Genomic DNA, 20,545 nt, shown 5'->3' with positions numbered 1-20,545 from the left:
TGCTTCTGCTGCTGCTGCTCTGTGGCCTTGGGCTTTCATAAATACTGATTCCTTGACCTTGTCATTCTTTTTGCAATGGGAGAGTCAACATGTGGTGGTGGTGATTCGCTACAGAAACCTCTTGTGTTTGGACTAATAATAATAATAACGGGCGTAGATGTGGCATGCACCAGTCATTCTTCAAAGAAAATGGGATACTGTGAGGACGTTTTGGGGAACTATGGGACGTAAAGTGTGTGTGTGTGTGTGTGTGTGTGTGCGTGCGTGTGTGTGCTTATGTCATACAACACGCCCTATAAGGAAAGTAAATGACGTTGAATAAACACACACGGCTCCTCGCGTGTGCTCACCTCCACCCACCCAGTCGCTAATATAAACAGGAAAGATCATCTCTGTCTTTACCCCCACCACGTCTGCACCGTTTTACCCCATCTCCCTGTTGCCCCTGTCCCGCCTTCGCTTCCCCCTCTCGCTCCCTGAGTCACGTTTTAATGAAAGATAATGTTGACCTAATCGGAAGGTCTCTGAGGTTCCATGAACACGATTGCATCAACCTCACTGCAAACAGCCAGGCCTTTGTCTCTACAGCCGTCCCAAGACCCACGGAGGCCTACTTCACTGACAAAAGAGTTAAACCAACCGCCAACCTTTGTATGCACTCACATCGGCGTCATCCACTCTGACCTTCAGCATCATTTTCAACGGACAACTTTATTATTTATTTACAGATTGAAAAAATGTATGTAAACAGAATCGTTTACATTTGGAGTCTATTACCCTGCCTGTCGCATTGTGTCCCCCTAGACCGCATTAATAATTTACAGTAAAAAAGCAGAAGAAGAAAAAAGTCGTGCCGAATTTCAATTCATACCTTGTCGCTCATATTTCAACCCTACCGCCTATTGGCTCTTCCTTCGTGCACGGCTCCACAGGCGGGTGGGGGTGTTGGGGGCGGGTACCACTCGCTCAGGTTGTGCGGATCATACCGAAACCCTTTATCGTGCGAGCTCGTGTTCTCCCGTCGCTGCCGCCGCGCCCTTTCTCGGTGGTCCAGCCACTCTGCTCACCGCCACAGGTAGGCCAGGACCGGGGAGCCTTAAAGGGAACACACGGTGGAATAAACCACGTTTAGTGGTGGAAGACGGACCCTTTTAGAAACATCTGGAATGGAGAAGCACTGGTAATAGAGCAGCAGTAAGTGAAACATTCCGTTGGCTTTTTCTTACTGGACTTCCATTGTTTAAAGTGTTTTACAAAGGATCGTAGATAGACTAATGAGTGAGTGAGGCAACAAAAATGGGAGCCACTTTATCCAACTTGGCATGGCCCGACTCGCTCTTTTTTGAACAACTTGTAAGTAACCTAAAGCAAAAAGAGCCGATTCAAAAAGACAGCGGTTGGTGTGTTGCTTGACAAAACAATCCAAATGGTAATTTGGATTCTGGATGAAATCTAACGAAACAATTCAAATGCAGTCTGCTCTGTGGCGCGTTGTCCTTGTCTGACGTGCGGTGGGATCCGCCGTATCTCAAGGTCCTGGGAATCTGGGATAGGAGCTCTCTGCTGCCCCGGATCACATGTAACCTGCACTTTTTGTTGAGACTTCAACATGCTGCTCCTCGTTCCCAACTCTGTCTTGTTTCACACGTTTAGACATACCTGTAATCTTTAACAAAACTATAGGGCCTGCTCCCCGCCACCACCTGCAGCAATCTGACCTTATGCGAGCCCTTTTCTTATGTCACTCACAGACTAGTAGTCTTCCATTCTTAGTCCTAGCCTGTTCTGAAATGACATGCATGACACATTTCTGGCAATGGACAATGATAGATAAGTAGACCTTGACCTGCAGCAATCCACAACGCCTCGTTCTTTGAAAGCTTTTTTTTTTTCTTTTCTTTTTTTTGCGTAAAGAAGGTAGGCCACTCGTGTTGGCGCGATCCACTGGGACACACACACACACACACACACACACACACACACACACACACACACACACACACACACACACCTTAATATTCAAGCATTTCTATATGCTATATTTGCTTCGTGTTGTTCAACTCAACATTTTTGATAAAAATGTGCCAGTTTCTTTTAAACCAGGTGCATTCTCCTGAAGTTACTGGCTTGATGACGCTTGAACATGGTTTTGACGTTGAACGAAGTTTGTTTTCTGTAGCCCTACCAATGTGTGTTTAGTAGGCCTTGTCATAGCCTTACACCCTGAGTCGGCTTCCTGATCTCAAGCTGTCTAGTGTTAAAGTCCTACTTTAAGTTCCAGCGGGAATAAGAGATGAGTCAATAACCTCTGCAACCGGTACAATTATAACATTGATAAAAACATCCACAGCAGAGTGGCAGAGACCAATAGACTAAAGATTGCCTTTGTAAAGTGGAGCTCTTGGCTTTGTTTTGGAGGGAGTGGGAGAAGACAAGCGGGCGTGTCTCTGGTAATGAACGGGTTGAGCGCAAACCAGTGTTTACTGATGCAGCTCGCTGCGTTGACACACAACTCATGGATCTTGTATATGATAAATTCACAACTACAGACAAATGCATCGTTTGACTCGATGCGTTGGTTAGGCAGTGTCTCACCAACCAGTGGTGCTCTGGTGTTTGGGAGGTATCTTTGAGAGGTCACTGGATGCAAATTAAACATTATGGGAAATGAAGATAAGCTAGTCGTTGTGTAGTGCTATTATAAATCTCAACAAGAGGCACCTATTCAAATATGTTGAAATGGCTCCTTGAGTCAATGGCTCCTTATGGCGCATCGGTCTGTACACTAGCTACATGGAGGATATCCTGAAATGATAACCAGTTGGTTTACAGACCGGTGTGGCATGCTTTATTGGCTGATAAGTTATTCAGCCAATCAAGTATGGCACAGCGGTCGGTACACTAGCTACATGGAGGATATTCCAGAAATTATAAGCAGTTTAGGCTTTACCAACTTTGACTTGACCTTTCACCGTATGTTGGGTGTATGGGAAGCAAATGTCTTATTCGTAAAGTGAGCAGTGCACTCACGTTTAATCTTTATATCGTTATACAGTTATAAAATAAATCCCTAACCGTCATCCCTAATCACTACTGATTATGCTACCGTTTCCTCTCCAGTCCATTGAACACGTGCATGCGGGCCAGGGGAGCTAGTCAGGGGGATGTTTGTTAAACCCAACCTTGGGCTTGGTTGAACGCGGCGTGCTGCTCCGTGACAGCAACATCCTGTATAGGAGTGCCATGAGGAAGCAACAAAGGAAATGAGTAAAATGCCATAATTAGGTAGAACTGCCAGCTGCCCCATCTGGTTATTTTCGGTACCCATTCCCTTTACACCAGATGTCTGTGGGGTGTGAGACCGCATGTTCAATCAGATTTTTGGACACAAATGAGCAGACGGGGATGTTGCTTTGGCTTATCATCTTTTTTTGCACAGACGGATGTTTCAAGGGCATGTTTGAGAATGACTGCAGGAAATGTACTAGCTAGACACTACACAACACTTGGGGTTTTTCACTCAGGTTCAGGTAGAGCCGCTATGAATTCCTTTTCGCTTCCTAACCATAGATGAGCAGTGAGCATCCAGACGGCATTTCCCTGGACACTTAGTTGCCCTTGCCTTTCCACCCAGATCAGTGGCAGGAATGTTACTGCTCTGCTTCAGCACAAACATTTCAAGATCATTGTCTCTTGTTGCGGTTTTGGTCTCCAGGACTGCGTTCACACATGGGCACAAGGCCGGTTAGCCAATCGAGACAAAATTCAGGGGAATTGTGAGAACTTGGGAAAGAGGAACGGAGGGAAAATCTGAGCATGGGTATTTACTACGATTTAAAAGTTTGGCATATTTGTAATTTCACTTGGACTTAGATTTAAGGAGAAAACATATTTCTTACTTTCAATGTCAATGTCAATGTCAATTTTATTTATATAGCGCATTTACAGACGGCTTAGCCGCACCAAAGAGCTTCACAATAAAGTGCAATTAGTAAATACAGGAAGGCACAAAACAAAAATACCACTCAATACCATTGAAGTAACGGGTGATGATTGCTTGACAGCAGGTGTGCTGTAAGTAGATGGAGATGACATGTAATGAGTCACGACCTCAGTGGGCGTGTCATATTCATATTCTCCAGGTTGAAGAGGGGATGGAACAAAAGACTGCGCAATATACGTGTTAACGCAAGGCTGGTTCGCTTAGTAATTCGCTTAAAAGTATCCTGAATGGAACCGGTTCAAGAACCAGATTTACAAGGTAGAAAGGCCTGTATATGCCTGACTGATCAAACACAAATATTAGTTTGTGTTTAGTTTAGTATTAGTTTTAGTTTTTTATTCCAACGATCTGAAGTAACCGTGACATAATACACTGTGTGTGTGTGTGTGTGTGTGTGTGTGTGTGTGTGTGTGTGTGTGTGTGTGTGTGTGTGTGTGTGTGTGTGTGTGTGTGTGTGTGTGTGTGTGTGTGTGTGTGTGTGTGTGTGTGTGTGTGTGTGGATTGGGTTACATAGCTGGATTGTGTAATTGCGAGGCGTTTCGCTGGCTGTAGTCAGTGTTCTGAATAGATGCATTGGTACTTTTACAGTAGTACAAGATAGCAAACAGACAGGAACTACACCATGGGGGATTGTGGCCATGGCAAGTTTACTGCAAGCATTAATTGGTCTTGGTTTTCAGGGACAGTGCTAAAACAAGGGTTGGACAATTGACTCTTTATAGGTGGTTGGTTGTCAATAGGTAGCCTATGTGTATATTTATTTTTACTTAATTTTACATGTAAAGTCTTAAAATGTAAAAGGAGATAAAAGGAGCATAGTGTTTTTATCACAGAAATATCCACAGCAGTTTTGAAATCTGGGCTTCAGGGAAGAACACCTATCATCTCCTTTATTCAATGTTACTTTTCTGTGTACACAAGTTGACAGAGTGTGGAACAGTTGATTCTGCAAACGCTCTTAAGTACAGGAAACGGTCCTAAATGGAGCATAAAGATGCTGAATCTCGCCAGTTCATAATTGAACGTGTGCACTCAAGAGAATGTGAATTTGAGTGCAGAGCGTGAAGTCCTACTTTCAGAAATATATAAAAAACAGAATATTTAGTAGCGGTGTTGGAGCATCCATTCTTTTTTAAATGAGTGATTTGTTGGCGTCACTGACGTAAAATACTGTCCGTTCTATATAGAGCTAGAGCCGCAGCAACAAAAATATATTACGCTTCATACAATTTAAATAATTGGACTGACACGATTTAATATTAACTTTAATTTACGCTTAAAATATTCTTTTTCAAAGCTATGGAATAGAAATTTTTTGACCAAACAATTTCTATTCTTTGCTCTGTCTGCTGTATGCGTTTCGTACAGTAATCCAGACCATGCATAGATATTGTGTACATCGTATCTAAGAGAACATTGTAAAACACAAAAGTGTTTCTTCTAGGCATGGGCGATTCGTGAACGATTCGGTCAGAACGAACGAATCCCGAAGGTGAACTGATTCCCAAAACAAGAGAACTGATTCTTTTTTTTTAACATAGAACAACAATATGGTCACGTAAATAAAAGATACAAACGAACAGAGCTTTGTCTCCCCTCGACTTCATATTGATTGAGTCTAAAACGTTCTCATGGTGGTTGAGGCAGCTTGGGCTATTCTTCTTAAAACCACACACGTGTAATGCTCGAGTGGCGTTGTAGGCTAATGCTACAGAAATTAGCTGTTTTCCCGAGCACCGTCACCATCTGAGACCTTCTGGTGTTTTAAAAGGCTCCATTTGCGGGCGTACCTCATATTTACAAGCAAAGGGGTGAGGCCAGACACCTGAGATTCCCTGCCAAATTACGTAACAGACCATATGACTTAACCAACTGAACGAACTGAACGAACAAATCAAACAAATGATTTGTGACAGTGAAGGGAACTGAAAGAACTGATTCCCGGAAAATAATCGTTTCGCCCATGCCTAGTTTCTTCCAACATGCCCAATGTCTGAGGATACTTCAGTAAAACAAAAGTGATGGATTTCCTTCTAAAAAAATATGCATCTTTCCCCTCAGGTATACCGGGAAGGTCCAGAGTCTCAGACTGCCCCCACGCCAAAGGCTTCTCCTCAACTCCTGCAACCTCCCTTCCTCCGATACAATGGTGTGCCGGTGTTCCACCTAGATAGGGTCACGCTACCCTAAAACCCTCCCCCCCCATCAAACCCGTCCCCTTTCTGGGGTCGGACAGGCCTCCACAGGGCCTGCCTGGGCTACTCCCACCCAGCCTTAATCCCATTTTCTCTCAGCTCAGCCACCCCCCCCCCCTCCCCTCCAGCACATCATGCTGATGGACAGGACTGAGCAGGACATTGACGGTTGCTACTACAACCGCTCGGTGAAGTTCTTCTACGAAGAGAGCGGCAAGAACATCAGCGACCACTGGCGTCGACGGGACTATGTCATCGTCAGCCTGGGCATGTTGGTGTGCTTCATCGTCATCCTCTCCAACATGTTGGTCATGTTGGCCATCTTCATCAACCGCCGCTTCCATTTCCCCATCTACTACCTGCTGGGCAACCTGGCGGCCGCGGACCTCCTCTCAGGTACTGTGGACTCGGGCTGAAGGATGAATCAAATCCAAACCGAGATGTAATAGAACGCGATTTGCAAATCGCAACGGCTGCGAAAAACGACAAACAAAAAACGTGAAACCTGGAGATCATTAAGATTCAGATTGATTTTATTTTAGTTGAATAAAGATGTTATAATATCATTTCATCTCAACACATAGGACAGGTCTAAAGGTAAGGGCCGTTTATACGTCGACTCCTTCCAGTGTTGTGTTGGTCGTACTATAGAATGATTTATTGCTTGTTTAGTGAATAATACAGAACATAAGGAACTTTAAAAAGAAAAATTGCATACTAAATCGCAATCGCAATATTGATCGAAATAATCGCCAGTGTTTATTTCCCCTTAGTTCAGCCCTACTGTGGACCCTCAAAGACATCAGTATGATCACACCATGCGTGGTGTAAACTGTGCCTGACTAGTCATCATTGCTAAACCGCCGCTAGTGAATTTAGATTTGTTTTTAGGATTTTTTGTTTTATAGATATGCTATGCAGATTTGAACTTTGCACAGGATGCGACATTTCTGAGAAGGGGAAGTTGTAAAAAGTATAATAGGAAATTATATGTTGACCTTTTATGAACAAACCCACAATGTTCATATTGGGCACACCTTATCCAGCACTAGCGTACCACTCACCGGCCGTGCTCGACTGGAGAAGCAGCAGCTTATAACATACAATTGTACAATTGTACAAAGTCGCAACATTGTGCATGCGAGTGCTTTGCACCAGGAAATGAAACTTATGTGAATCGGATAACCTTGATGCACGGATGGGTTCATTGCAGGAAATGTTGCAGAAGTTGTGGCTTGCTGTTTGAACACTTTAAGGAATAATGTATTATTATGACGTCTGAGACCTCAGAATCAGAACACTGCTGTAAATATTTTGTCATTGTACATTTTAACATATTTTTGTTCTACATCTTCTCACGTCCTACCGAATTCTCATGTCATTGGGTTACAATAGATCAACTTTATTGTAATCCTTTATATAAATTCCTTGGCTGCACCCGAATGACGTGTGGTCACATGTGCAACGGTGCAAAAATAACACGACGCTAAGACGGAAGACTAACAACATATCTAGCTAAGCAGCTGGCTCAGCTATAAAATAAAAGAAAGGAGACTCTTAAAGTTTGGGTTCGCAATATAATTGTCTTTTTAAAGGTCCCATGACATGCCACCAGGTGTGGCGTGATTGGCCGTTACAAGCCGTTTTTTGACATCACAGGTGGGCGTGTCCACCTAGATGTGTGACGGATAGATGAGCAACGTTTGCTACGGTCCACCGGGCAGGCCGGTGGACTGATCTATCCAGCGCACCTCTAGGTGGACACGCCCAGCTGTGATGTCATAAGGGGCAGATTTCCAAAACGGCTTGTAACGGCCAATCACGCCACACCTGGTGGCATGTCATGGGACCTTTTAATAAAATGGAATTGCAGTTATTTTTTATCATAAAGCAAACAAACAGTAATCATACAGTTGGCCTTTTAGGTACTATATCCCTACCCTACCATGTGTTTTCCTAGCCATCCAAAAAAAAACATGGTTTTTATCAACACAAGAGAATGTAAGAGAATGTTAGTTTGCACCTCACGAGGGAATGTCACTTGTACGCTCGTGTCCCAAGAAGTGACATTCCCTCGTGTGGCCCCCGAGGGCCTGTTAACATACCATTACCGTCAACGCCGTCTCTGAAACAAACGTGAGGCGCCACTCTACTCCACTCACCCCCTTTCCCCCTTCCCCCCCCCCCCCTTCCAGGGATCTCCTACCTCCACCTCATGTTCCACACGGGCCCCTGGACCATCAGCCTGTCCAAGTACCAGTGGTTCGTGCGGCAGGGCCTGATCGACACCAGCCTCACGGCCTCCGTGGTCAACCTGCTGGCCATCGCCGTGGAGCGCCACCAGACCATCTTCACCATGCAGCTGCACAGCAAGATGACCAACCGCCGCGTGGTCATGCTCATCATCGGCATCTGGCTGGTGGCCATCCTCATGGGCCTGGTGCCCACCATGGGCTGGCACTGCCTGTGCGACCTGCGGAACTGCTCCACCATGGCGCCCATGTACAGCCGCAGCTACCTGGTGTTCTGGGGCGTGCTCAACCTGCTCACCTTCACCGTCATGGTGGCGGTGTACACGCGCATCTTCCTGTACGTGCGCCACAAGAGCCAGCGCATGTCGCAGCACACCAGCCAGGTGCGGCACAAGGAGACGGTGGTCAACCTGATGAAGACCGTCTCCATGATCCTGGGTGAGAGACGCCGAGAACGGGGATGTGCTGTAATACGGGCAGTGGGAGAGCGTGTGTGTGTGTGTGTTTGTGTTCTGTGTTCATCTCCCCCCTGTGTAAACGGTAAATGGACTGCGTTTTGTATAGCGCTTTTAATCCAAAGCGCTTTACAATTGTTGCCTTACGTGCAACCATTCAACGCACACGTTCACGCACCGACGGCGGAGCGAGGTGCCTTTTGCTCAGGGACACCGTGGACACGCAGCTAGGAGGAGCCGGGGGGGGGGGGGGGCGGTATCGCACTAGAGACACTCGCCAGGGTGGTCTACACGGGCGGGCGGGCGTTTATCCCCTCGCCCAGGAATCCTCCGGCGGTACATGCACATGCATGAGTTCCAGGAGGCAGGGCGGATGCCTTTGTGTTTACACACGAGTCCCCAGCAGGCGAGCTGTGTCCGCTCCGGCGCGTCTAAACCTGTCCCGACCCTTCCGTCACTCTCTCACTCTCTCTCTCTCTCTCTCTCGCTCTCTGCCGCACTCCTCTGCACATTTTCTTCTGTCCCCGGGGCGGTTTGGCTACAACCGTTTTTTTTTCTTCTTCTTCTTTTTTTTGTTTTTTTTCCCTATTGTTGATCTGGCTAGTGTCTCAGCGTTCACCTCCGCTCGCTCTCTGTAACCCTTTATGAACACATTGCAAACGTGTTGGTTCTGCGGGGGGGTGGGGGGGTGGGGGCGACCGGCCCTCTCGCGGTGCAGCCCGCTTACATTACTGCTACGTGCATGGTGCCAGAGAGACCCCAAACGTGCCCAGACAGAGCAAGACTCCCAAACCACCGTGACACATAACATTCTTTTGCGCGCGTGCGTGTTTGCGTGCGTGCGCGTGTTTGTGCGTGTGTGCGCGTGTGTGTGTGTGTGCATAATCTTCCCATAACCTTCCATCTAGCGCATACGTCGGTGAGCTCCGAGTCCTCCTTGCTTTGTGCCTTGTGTGTGTGTGAGAAGTATGAATTCCTATCCCACTTTGTATTATGATAATGAAACCGGATCGCTGGGCCCAAACCCATTCCACACACTGTGTGTGTGTGTGTCTTACTCTTGCGCTCCGCTGTTCGGGGGGGAACAGAGGGGTCTTTTGCTTCTCTCTTCCTTGGCTACCCCTTATTTGACCCCCTTAACGCTATCGTCTGTTGCGGGATCATTTTGGGGGGTTCGACTCCCAGCCGAAAGGTTCTGGGTTCGAACTCCCATGTTTCTCAGGCCCCCCCCCCCCTGTGAGGCAGGGCTTAAGCCAGGTCCGCTGCCTTGCTCGTTAACGACATCAATTAAAATGTTCTCAAAACTGAATTTTTAAAAGTGGCATATCATACCACCGGGTGGGAGTGTGACTAGTGGTTACGAGCCGTTTAGAATACTGTGCCGCTACGGATCTGTCCAGCACAAATCTAGGTGGACACGCCCACCTGTGATGTCAGAAGCGGCGCACGTTCAAAACGGCTTGTAGCGGCTGATCACACTCTCACCTGCTGGTGTAATATGTCACCTTTTTAAATCTCATCCGCCATGTTTCGAGGCGCCCGCCTAATGACTGTTGATGCACCCCCCCCCCCCCAATACCTCCGCCCCCCCCCCCCCCCTGCACAGGCTGCTTCGTGATCTGCTGGACGCCCGGGCTGGTGGTGCTGCTGCTGGACGGCCTGGGCTGCGACAGCTGCAAGGTGCTCCGCTACGAGAAGTACTGCCTGGTGCTGGCCGAGTGCAACTCCTTCGTCAACCCCATCATCTACTCCTTCAGGGACAAGGACATGTGGCGGACCTTCAAGCGCATCCTGTGCTTCCCGTGCCGGCGGGGCGGCGGCGGCGGCGAGTCGGTGGCCCGCTTCACCAGCATGGAGCAAGAGGTACTGTCTGAGAGCAACGGGGTTCACCACCACCACCATGACGACGACGGCGGTCGCGACGCCAAGCACTGAGAACCCTAACCCGTGCAATCGACGCCCCCTAGTGGCTAGGCTGCTACAGGGGTGGGTGGCCGTGGGTGGGTGGGGGTCGGGGTCGGGGTGGGGGGGTGAGTGTCTTGGGATTGGAATGGCGCTAGCGCTCAGATGGTCCGTGACACCCTGGACTGGTTTACGAGACGGTTTCCGTTTTGACAGCGAGCGAACGCGTTTTTTTGGGGGGGGTTGGATGCACCCCTTCTGTCGATGGCAGCCCCGCTTTTGGCAGGAATGTGCATGACGCATGCGGCGCCCCGCGCCCGTGGGATGAGTACCCCCGCGTTAGTCCGCCACGCACGGGTGTCCGTCACGGCCGCACCGTTCACGGCTGTTCTTTTTAATTCAACCCACCGTCAACGCGACCAATCAGGACAGATATCAGTATCGGGGGGGAAAAAAACAATCGGCATTGTTTATTTGCAAATATTAGACTGGCCTTGTTGATTCCCTGTGCAAGATTTAGTATTCTATGCAATTGTTAAGTTGTTGTTTTTTTTAGCCGTGTCAAACTGCAAGAAGTCCCAGCGGCGAGGTTAGAGTGACGTACGATCGCAGTCGTCGCTAAATAACAATAATCACAGAACCTCGATTTAGTGTAACAAAACGGAACAAAGGGTGATATGTGCTCTGTTCTGCTCAACGGCTGAACCAGGCATGCAGGGAAGGCACATGCCAATTGAGTCACTGTGTTGTACTGCGCTGGGGACACCGTGCACACGGCCCTCTAGCGTTGGGCTCCGCTCTGTGCCGCGCTCGGAGTCCTGGTTTGTACAGCGCCGTGTAGAAAACAAGGTTTGCCAAGTGCTTTAACAATTCCCCTGAAACAGGAATCTAAACAGTACGAATCTTAACACAAGAATTGAATAGAATTGTGCTTTTCAATATTCTTGCAGATAGTCAAAATAGTCACGACTTTCAACGAGGGTCTTAAAATCTCTAATCCCGCCCTTTTTTTTATTTTTTTTGTATTTCAAAGAGCGAACTATTGCCAAAATACTAGCCGTATTTCTCGAGGCAACAAATACCTGTTGACACATTTGAGTGTGTGTGTGTATGTGTATATATATGTTTGTTATGCTCGGGGCTGTGTGTTTTCTGTGTTTTGTGTGGTGTGTAACGCGGCGTGTGTCGTCTTGCCCTGCATGGCGCTATCCCCGCTCCAGGCGTATGCCAGGGGGTTGGTGAGCGTTCCCTTCTGGTCAGCCTGGTCGTCCTCTTGTGTGTCTGGAAGCCATGCACCCTGCCCCTCCGTCTCACAGAGATGGCGTTTCATGTCTAAACACACACACACACACACACACACACACACACACACACACACACACACACACACACACACACACACACACACACACACACACACACACACACACACGCGCATGTACTCTGGAAGATTGCTAGCATGTGCGTGTGCGGATGTCGCTCGGCATTTCAAATATTTACACATCCTGTCAAATAGTTGAAGAAAGTGGGGGTTAAGGGTATGAGGGGGCGCCATAGTTTATAGGTAGGATGGTGTGTGTGTGGTTACAGTTGTAAACAGACTCACACCCCACCTCTCCCCACCACAATTCACACACAAGTTTCATTACCAGATCATGGCATGGTAAAGCAGTCAATACGATAGTTAGTAGTCAATTGTTATAACCCCTACAGGTACTTTTCTTTCTTTTTAATTGTACAATACAAGCCGCGTCACGAGACTGAAGCCAATTATATTTTGTTTGTAAATGACATGCCTTTTCATATTGAAGGCGTACTGTGGTGTACGATGTTATTCTGGAATATAATGCGTCATATATTTTTGTACATACTATTTTTGGGGTTGAATTAATAAATGTGTATTGGAATCCACACCTGCTTGTTTGTTTGTCTGTTGTGTAGCTGTGTGCCGTCGTTTCTGTCTGTCCGTCATTGTGTGATTGTTAGTGCAGTCATGAACGTAGACGTAGGTGTCAAACAAAATGGAAGCTCTGAGCCGACTCGTGCTTTGATATTAATTGATGTATTTTTTAACAGTTTGGACTTTGACTAACTCAATATCATTTCTTTCTCTTCCTTCAACCTGAATCTGTCTGTTTTTTTTAACAATCTGCTACACCTACTCTACACCCCTTTCCCTCTTTTTTCAAACTCTTTCTCTCTATCTTTTATCTACCCTTTCTCGTCTGCTTCTGTAGCCTCTTAAGAGTCATGGGTCGACACTGACCGAGTCCAAGAACGGAGCCTCCAAGGGCGTCCAAGGATCCAAAGACCCCCTGGACTCCTCTGACAATTAGTGTTCACCTGAATCAAGGACATTCACCGCTTCATTTTTTTAATCATATTTTATTTTTACTTTTTTTTGTATTTCTCATTATAAATACTGACTGACTTTTTATTCAGTCTCTAATAATGTTATTACCCAGAATGCATAGTGCAGGTCAATATTTGATTGCATTGTAAAAGCTCATGTATCTTCTTATTGTTTGGAATTGTATTACTATGTGTACAGTAAACAAAGCATAAAATAGTAGGACTTGAATAAGCCTTGTATTTATAGTCACCAATGACTGTAGTGTTCTGTGTAATTCGAGACCAAAAACAGTTTTTTAATGTTCATAAAATCAAAGGCTGAATCCATGTACTTTTTTTTTTTTTAATCTAAGGGTACTCTAAGGGTACTGAAGAAGGAGGGGGTGGGATGTCTTAGAATTATTGTTATTTTGTTCTCTTGGTTTGTATGTGCACATCCAATCAATCTCATGTTAATATATTTAAAGATTTCATCTTTGAACTGTAACCCAGCAGACATGATGGCAATGTGGGTGAATCCCAACCTTGAATTTAAATGTTTAACCCATAGAAACTGACATATCATTAAACGCTTGATAACTGCAAATGTCTTAAGCCTGTGGTCTGGGGGCGGGGGGCTGATTTAAAAGGCCCCCAGTCAGTTTGACGCTATAAATCCAGAAATAGGGGAGGGGGAGTTAGGGTACTCCAATCTATTGTGTACCTGAGATTACAATATGAAAGGTCCGGGAGGAGCCTTGTTGGAAAAAAACCCTCCCTTAGTCTCCTTCTCTTCTTTTCCACTCCCTTCCTCCTTCCCGCCCTTCCATCTTGTTGATAGAGGCTTGAATACGGAGTCCTTGTTTGGACTGCTGCTGCCAAACGATTGGTTGGTCTTGCTCTGGCCGGCCAATGAGAGCCAGCTCTTGAAAGGGCCCTCCCTCTTTTGCTTCTTTTTCTTCTTGGGCCTCCAGCCGTGTAGCGTGAGAAGGCTGTTGTTGTTGTTCTTCTTCTTCTTTGGTGTCTTAATGCGCAGCGCCCCCCTCAGCTCGCCCAAGGCCCTGAACACAGCCGGCTCTTGTTTCTTCCTCTTGCCGAACAACACACTTTGTGACGACGAAGCTCCCATCGCGTTCACGCACCTGGCGGGAAAGAATTTGAGAATTAGAGGAACATAATCCAACGCAGGGACTCTGTGAGGGAACATCACACGTTATTTTAATTCTTTCAGGGTGTATTGGCTGGAAGAGCCGTTTCCTAGTCAGATGAACTTGGGACTGAACACGTTCCGCCTTCTCCACTGAGATGGTGGACGATCGTGTACTTTGCAGCTCTGCTTCATGTAGCTCATGTATTTATCGTTATGTTTTGAACGATTAGAATGTGTTAGCCCAAAATACATATGATAAAAGACACACCTGTGGTCTGGTTGAAGTCCATGAAGTTTGGTAGATACTATTTTCAGTGGGTGGTTGAGTTGCAGTCTGACCCGGACTTCTCCTAAATGACCTGATCCTGATCGTGAAGCTTTTGATATTAAAATAAGACCGATTTCTTCAGCTTGCTCCGGGGCTGTACGAACACAGTAACAAGTGTTTTTAAAGTGGCTTCTGTCCAGATGGTACTTTCACATCTGACTTAATAGTCAACCAAGGAAGACTGAAATACACAAGACTGGTTGGTAGGCATTCCATACCCTATCGTTTGGCTTTAGGGCTGCTTCTCCCCAGCTTAGTATCCACATGCTTCATTTAGATTCAAGATTCAATTTCTTTGTCACATACTCATACAGGATATGCAGTGAAATGTTTGTGTGACATACTGTGTCGTTTCTGTGCTTAAAAAATAATGAAATACAATAGAATAAAAATAGAATAAGATAAAATGAAATACAGTATGGACCACAATAGGAAACATATCTCAAAGAATGCATGGTGACTTAACAAAACGTGTGTGTGTGTGTGTGTGTGTGTGTGTGTGTGTGTGTGTGTGTGTGTGTGTGTGTGTGTGTGTGTGTGTGTGTGTGTGTGTGTGTGTGTGTGTGTGTGTGTGTGTGTGTGTGTGACGTAATAAAAACACTCACCTGGATTTCACCCTTCAACCCGGATCCTTCCCACAATCCACTGCAGACCGCGATAGCCTGTCCCTACAGTGAGTCCATTACACCACCGTGACACCGCTCCATGTTCAAAGTGCAAGGCAGTGCCTGAGAGAAGAGGGATCACTGTAGGGCACGTCCCACAGCCCTGCACCTATAGCTGGGCAGCCAAACCACCCCCCACCACCCCCCACCCCCCCCCCCCCCCCCGCCTGCCCGCCCCACATCCTGCCGGAAACCTCCCATAGTAACCGGAATGGCTGTCGACAGCCAGACGACCTGTTGCCGTTGGATCATTGTGTCAGAGGTCAAAGGTCAGCTGTTGTAGTCGTGGTTACGACGGTTAAAGTTTCCCTCCCCGGGGAGCGATATCATCTTCTGGACGGGGGCCCAGTGGTGGAGCAGCTGTCTGGGGCGACCGGACTCTGTCCCCTCTCTCCCTGGCTCCCTTCACCTCGACCAGGGAGCGGTGGGTGTGGTGTGGTGCGGTGGTGGTAGTGGCACGCCTCTCTCTGGGCTGTGCGACGTGTGAACTTGAACGCGGGCTGCAGGGGCCTTGTTTAGCTCGGGGCCCTCCCACGTGGAGCCTATACGTCGGAATGTTCCGCGTTCTTTGGTCACCGGCTTTCTAGGGAATCTGTCTCCACTGATTCGTGCCTCTTCTGCACCGATTCATGGCGGAAAGGTCTTTGTTTATGTCAGGGAGAACACAAAATTCAGGTACCAGGTGACAATTGTAAACATATAATGGAATAGTATAGTGCAGTAAGAAATACTCAGAAATTCTGTATTGCTTTCAAATCTGTATTCTCCTGTAGATCCACTTGTGTCACTTGATATCACCCCGGCTGAGTCAACACACATGATTCAGTCTCCTGTCCCTTTTGTTCGGTGTGTGCGTGCGTGTGTGCGTGCACGCACGTTTGATATTGGAATTCCCCCCCCGCACCCCGCCCTGAAATCAACTCCTCTGCAATCTCCACATGTCCTGGAACACGTCAACCTTCTTCCAGCATTTTCTCCAGTCGCCACCCACCGGAGCAGAGGCCTGCCTGTTCCTCAGCGAGCGTCGGCCCAGCCCAGAGTGGCCCGACTGGCCGGGCCGGCTGGCTCTCCCCCGCCGCCGCCGCCGCTGCCGCCACCTGCTCGACCGGTTCTGGGCTGATCTTGTCTACCGGCTTGGCAGGGGCGCGGCAGCCTATCATCAAGGGAGCAGGGTAAACTGTTGCCCTGGGAGGGAGGATGGGGGCCCGCGCCCCGGGGGGGGCCCCTGACGGTGGGGCCGGGCGGATCCCGGGCGGGGTCTGTAGGATGGCGATGATGGTGGTGATGATGATGGAGATGATTGTCATGCAAAGTGAGTGTTTTGCAGGGGAGAGGTTGCTGCTGTGATGACATCATCCTGGCATGTAGCTTTGTAATGGAGCTGGCTCGTTCAGGGGGCATGGCCTTCTGGAGGGGGGGGGGGGGGGGGGGGGGAGTGGCTATCGGTGAGCTCATCTGGATCACCAATGGGCATAGCAACAGCGCGCAACATGCTAATATGACATGATCGTGATATGATAATAAATAAATTAGAAAATTAAAAAATCGGAAGTAGTATTTTTTTCCTTTTACACTGCTATATTGTATACAACATGTGTTGAAAGAGCGCACTTAAGCCCTATATGGGTGTGAGACCTTGATTTCCTGTGAAAGATGAGGAAGGTCCGTTAAGCATGCAATAATTAACCATTAGCTCATAGGCTACAGAAATGCTTCATCTCAATCATTGTGTGTGTGTGTGTGTGTGTTTGTGTGTGTGTGTGTGTGTGTGTGTGTGTGTGTGTGTGTGTGTGTGTGTGTGTGTGTGTGTGTGTGTGTGTGTGTGTGTGTGTGTGTGTGTGTGTGTGTGTGTGTGTGTGTGTGCGCGCTTATCTTTGTGTGTGTGTGCGTGTCTTTGTGTGTGTGTGTGTGTGTGTGTGTGTGTGCGTGCTTGTCTTTGTGTGGTGTGTGTGTGTGTGTGCATGGGGGGGGGGGGGACGGGGACGGGGGGGGGGGTGCATGGGGGTGTGTGTGTGGGTGTTGTGTGTGGCAGCTGTTCAGTTCAGTGTATAAATCACCACATCGGTCATTTACGTGGGGCGGAGCCACGTCCAGAAGGTGTCTGCGTGCCGGTGTCTGCGCGTCATATTTTATGACCCACCACCTCCCTGGCCCACCCTCTCCTCCTCGGTCCTCCCCACTCCTCCCATTTTTCTACCAATTTTTTTTTCTCCCGGTTCGGCGGCGCATGCTTCTGCTTTTCATCCGCGTACAACCGCTCTGCAATGGTGGATGCAAGCGCGATGAAGAAGGCGTTCACCGTGTCGGATATCAAACCGCTGGACCAGTACGATTTCAACCGAGCCAAGATCTGCGCCAGTGTCCGGTGGCTGCTGTCAAAATCCTACGGGTCCGCAGGTAGGCGTTACGGGGCCGTGGCGGGCGGATCGCCGTGTGATGCTGATGCTGATGCTGCGCTACATGGGTGGGGCGCGGGATGAGAAGCTCCGTTGGATTTGGTGGCGTGGACAATTTCCGTAGCGAGGATGGAGCTCGCAGCATCCTCTTCTGCTCCATCCTCCCCGCAGCTCGGCCTGCTTGGCCTATAGCCAGAGATATCACCCTTCTGGCCGCTGCACTGGTTAACACGGAGGGACCGTAGTGGTTGGAGGTTAGGAAAATCACGACCCTGATCAATGATTTAAAATGGAAATGTGTGGAACACGTTTTAACGTGCGGTCAGTGAAGCGGTGAAGGAAGTGGACGATAAAGGCTGCTGCATTGCAACAAAGCATTAGTAACTGGCTCCTTTAGGCCTTTAATTAATGTCTTTTTTTTTCAACCAGTTTTGTGTATATCATTGCACTTAAACTTAATCTAAATAATATTTACTGCAGGCAAGGGAGCAGTAATTACACCCTGTAGGTAGGCCTATAGCTATATAGGCTACTGCATAATAATTGTGTCAGTGTTACGCACGCGTGCACACTTGACGTGCACCTACAGCAGGCTGGGAAGGTAAAGAAAGTAGACAATAGGCACGTAGGCTACTCTGCTGACACGGCCCGATTCAAACTCCCTATTCAAGCTGCTTGATGCACTAATGGTTCACTATTTGGCCTAGCTTGATCCGACCCTTGTTTAAGAACAAATACAATGATGTTTTTTTATTATGATTTTTGATAATGATTATTATCGATTACTATTAATTACTATGGATTTCGTAGGGATTCAATTAACAATCGTTTTTTATCATCATGACGGGATTTGATTTTTAGATATAGTTCACTTAATCCACAGTGTGTTGACGGCCATAATACACCCATGTTATAGGCCTATGTTACATGTTATAGGCCTATGCTACATGTTATAGGCCTATGTTACATGTTATAGGCCTATGTTACATGTTATAGGCCTATGTTACATCTTATAGGCCTATGTTACATGTTATAGGCCTATGTTACATTGTTATAGGCCTATGTTACATGTTATAGGCCTATGTTACATGTTATAGGCATGTTATAGGCCTATGTTACATGTTATAGGCCTATGTTACATGTTATAGGCATGTTATAGGCCTATGTTACATGTTATAGGCCTATGTTGCATGTTATAGAGGCCTATGTTACATGGTATAGGGCCTATGTTACATGTTCTATAGGCATGTTATAGGCCCTATATTACGTGTTATAGGCCTATGTTACATGTTATAGGCCCTATGTTACATGTTATAGGTATGTTATAGGCCTATGTTACATGTTATAGGCCTATGTTACATGTTATAGGCCTGTGTTACATGTTATAGGCCTATGTTACATCTTATAGGCCTATGTTACATGTTATAGGCCTATGTTACATGTTATAGGCCTATGTTACATCTTATAGGCCTATGTTACATGTTATAGGCCTATGTTACATGTTATAGGCCTATGTTACATGTTATAGGCCTATGTTACATGTTATAGGCCTATGTTACATGTAACCATATAGAGCAGTCCACTTGGCAGCGATAAACTCCAAAGCGCCTCCTGCGTTTCTCTGTCGACATGGAAATCACCCACTGGGTGCCTCATGCAAATGGGTTGCTGCTCAGGAAGAGGACATGGCACTGGTCCTGTGCTTTGTCACTTCACCTCTCCTAAACAGTGGTCCACACTTTGTAGACAGCAGTGTTTGAGTTATTATGAAGCCTATTATAAAGCCTGCCCTTAACCTACCCTCATGCAATCAAAGCACAGAATACCATCGTTATCATAGCTAGGATAATATAGGATAAGTATTTGGTATTTGGTCGCAAGTTCAACGACCCTCCTCGTCATGATTCAGGCCCCGATCCCAGTCAGCTCAAAGATGTGCTAGAAAAAAAGATTTATTTGCCTCTGTGTGAGGCTTTTGTGATTTCTATTTTCCATTAGCGACTGATTAGGATGTTTAACCTCATCCTAATCCCGCCCCACGAGTCTTGTCTGTCGAACCACTGAGCTGGGCCTGCTTCTATCCTATTAGATTCCCATCGGGCTAACTGGGTTAAGTTGCTCTGTATAGAGACCATACTGGCCCGTCCCCAATGGAATGGCTGTGCTCTCCCCCCCCCCCCCCCTCCCTGTTCCCCATAGCGACCGTGGTTCTGTGCTCCAGCAGTACTGTGGAGTGAGTGGCTTAGCCCCCCAGCTCGTGTGTCACTTTTATGTAACAGTGACGGAAATGGGTGTCAGTCGGCAGCACGTTACACCAGTGCTCCGCCGACGGACTGGCCGTCCCAAGGCACCTGGTGAATCAACTGAGGAGTCGCCCGCTCGTCCGTCGTGTTACTATGACAGTGGCTTGAGATTCCCTTGCTTCTCGGTGCTCTACGCCTACTCTCCTTTCCTCTCTCCTCCCTTCTTCCCTCTTCCTCTTCCTCCTTCCAGTCCCTATTCTTCCACTTTCTCTTCCTCTTCTTTTTTTTTCCCTCTTCTTCTTTTATTTTTTTTTATAAATGTGTGCATAAGCAAATGTCTATGAGTTTTAGTGTCCATCTCAGATTCCGGAATTGAGTTGATGGTTTTTAAACCAAATCCGGTCAAAGTTGCTGATGTTGACAAAATATGCAAACCGTTTGAGGGATGAATTATCACCCGTGATGAACGGGCAGAGAAGCTTTCAGTGTTGTGGTGCGTGGCCAGAGGACATTGTACTGCGTCCAGTCCGAAAAAATATAGGAAGAGTAGAGTCTCCAACCTAACGATGATATCTGGAGCAGCCATCCACACACTGACATGTTGAAATATGGGTCATGCTGGGGG

General features: G+C 47.2%; 2 protein-coding genes across 2 annotated transcripts in view; both read left to right on the top strand.

Moving 5' to 3' along the window:
* The first annotated feature begins 1,057 nt into the window (after positions 1 to 1,057).
* Positions 1,058 to 13,163, top strand: lpar2b (lysophosphatidic acid receptor 2b). The gene is made up of 5 exons (XM_084464971.1): positions 1,058 to 1,194; positions 6,065 to 6,594; positions 8,394 to 8,888; positions 10,512 to 10,768; positions 13,045 to 13,163. The coding sequence occupies exons 2-5, from the start codon at positions 6,333 to 6,335 to the stop codon at positions 13,141 to 13,143; spliced, it is 1,113 nt and encodes a 370-aa protein (XP_084321097.1). The 5' UTR covers positions 1,058 to 1,194; positions 6,065 to 6,332; the 3' UTR covers positions 13,144 to 13,163.
* A 4,382-nt stretch (positions 13,164 to 17,545) lies between these two features.
* LOC311341075 (calmodulin-regulated spectrin-associated protein 3-like) overlaps positions 17,546 to 20,545 on the top strand; it is a gene marked incomplete at both ends in the record, with an annotated part of 11,774 nt that continues 8,774 nt past the window's right edge. The window contains 2 exon segments of the mRNA XM_084465986.1: positions 17,546 to 17,678; positions 19,976 to 20,031. Of these exon segments, the coding sequence (XP_084322112.1) occupies positions 17,546 to 17,678; positions 19,976 to 20,031 (189 nt within the window).

The sequence above is a fragment of the Micromesistius poutassou genome (genome assembly GCF_964030765.1).
Source record: "Micromesistius poutassou genome assembly, chromosome: 3".
Lineage (NCBI taxonomy): Eukaryota > Metazoa > Chordata > Actinopteri > Gadiformes > Gadidae > Micromesistius > Micromesistius poutassou.
The sequence above is the reverse complement of the archived record's forward strand: the minus strand, read 5'-3'. Positions and strand labels throughout refer to the sequence as shown.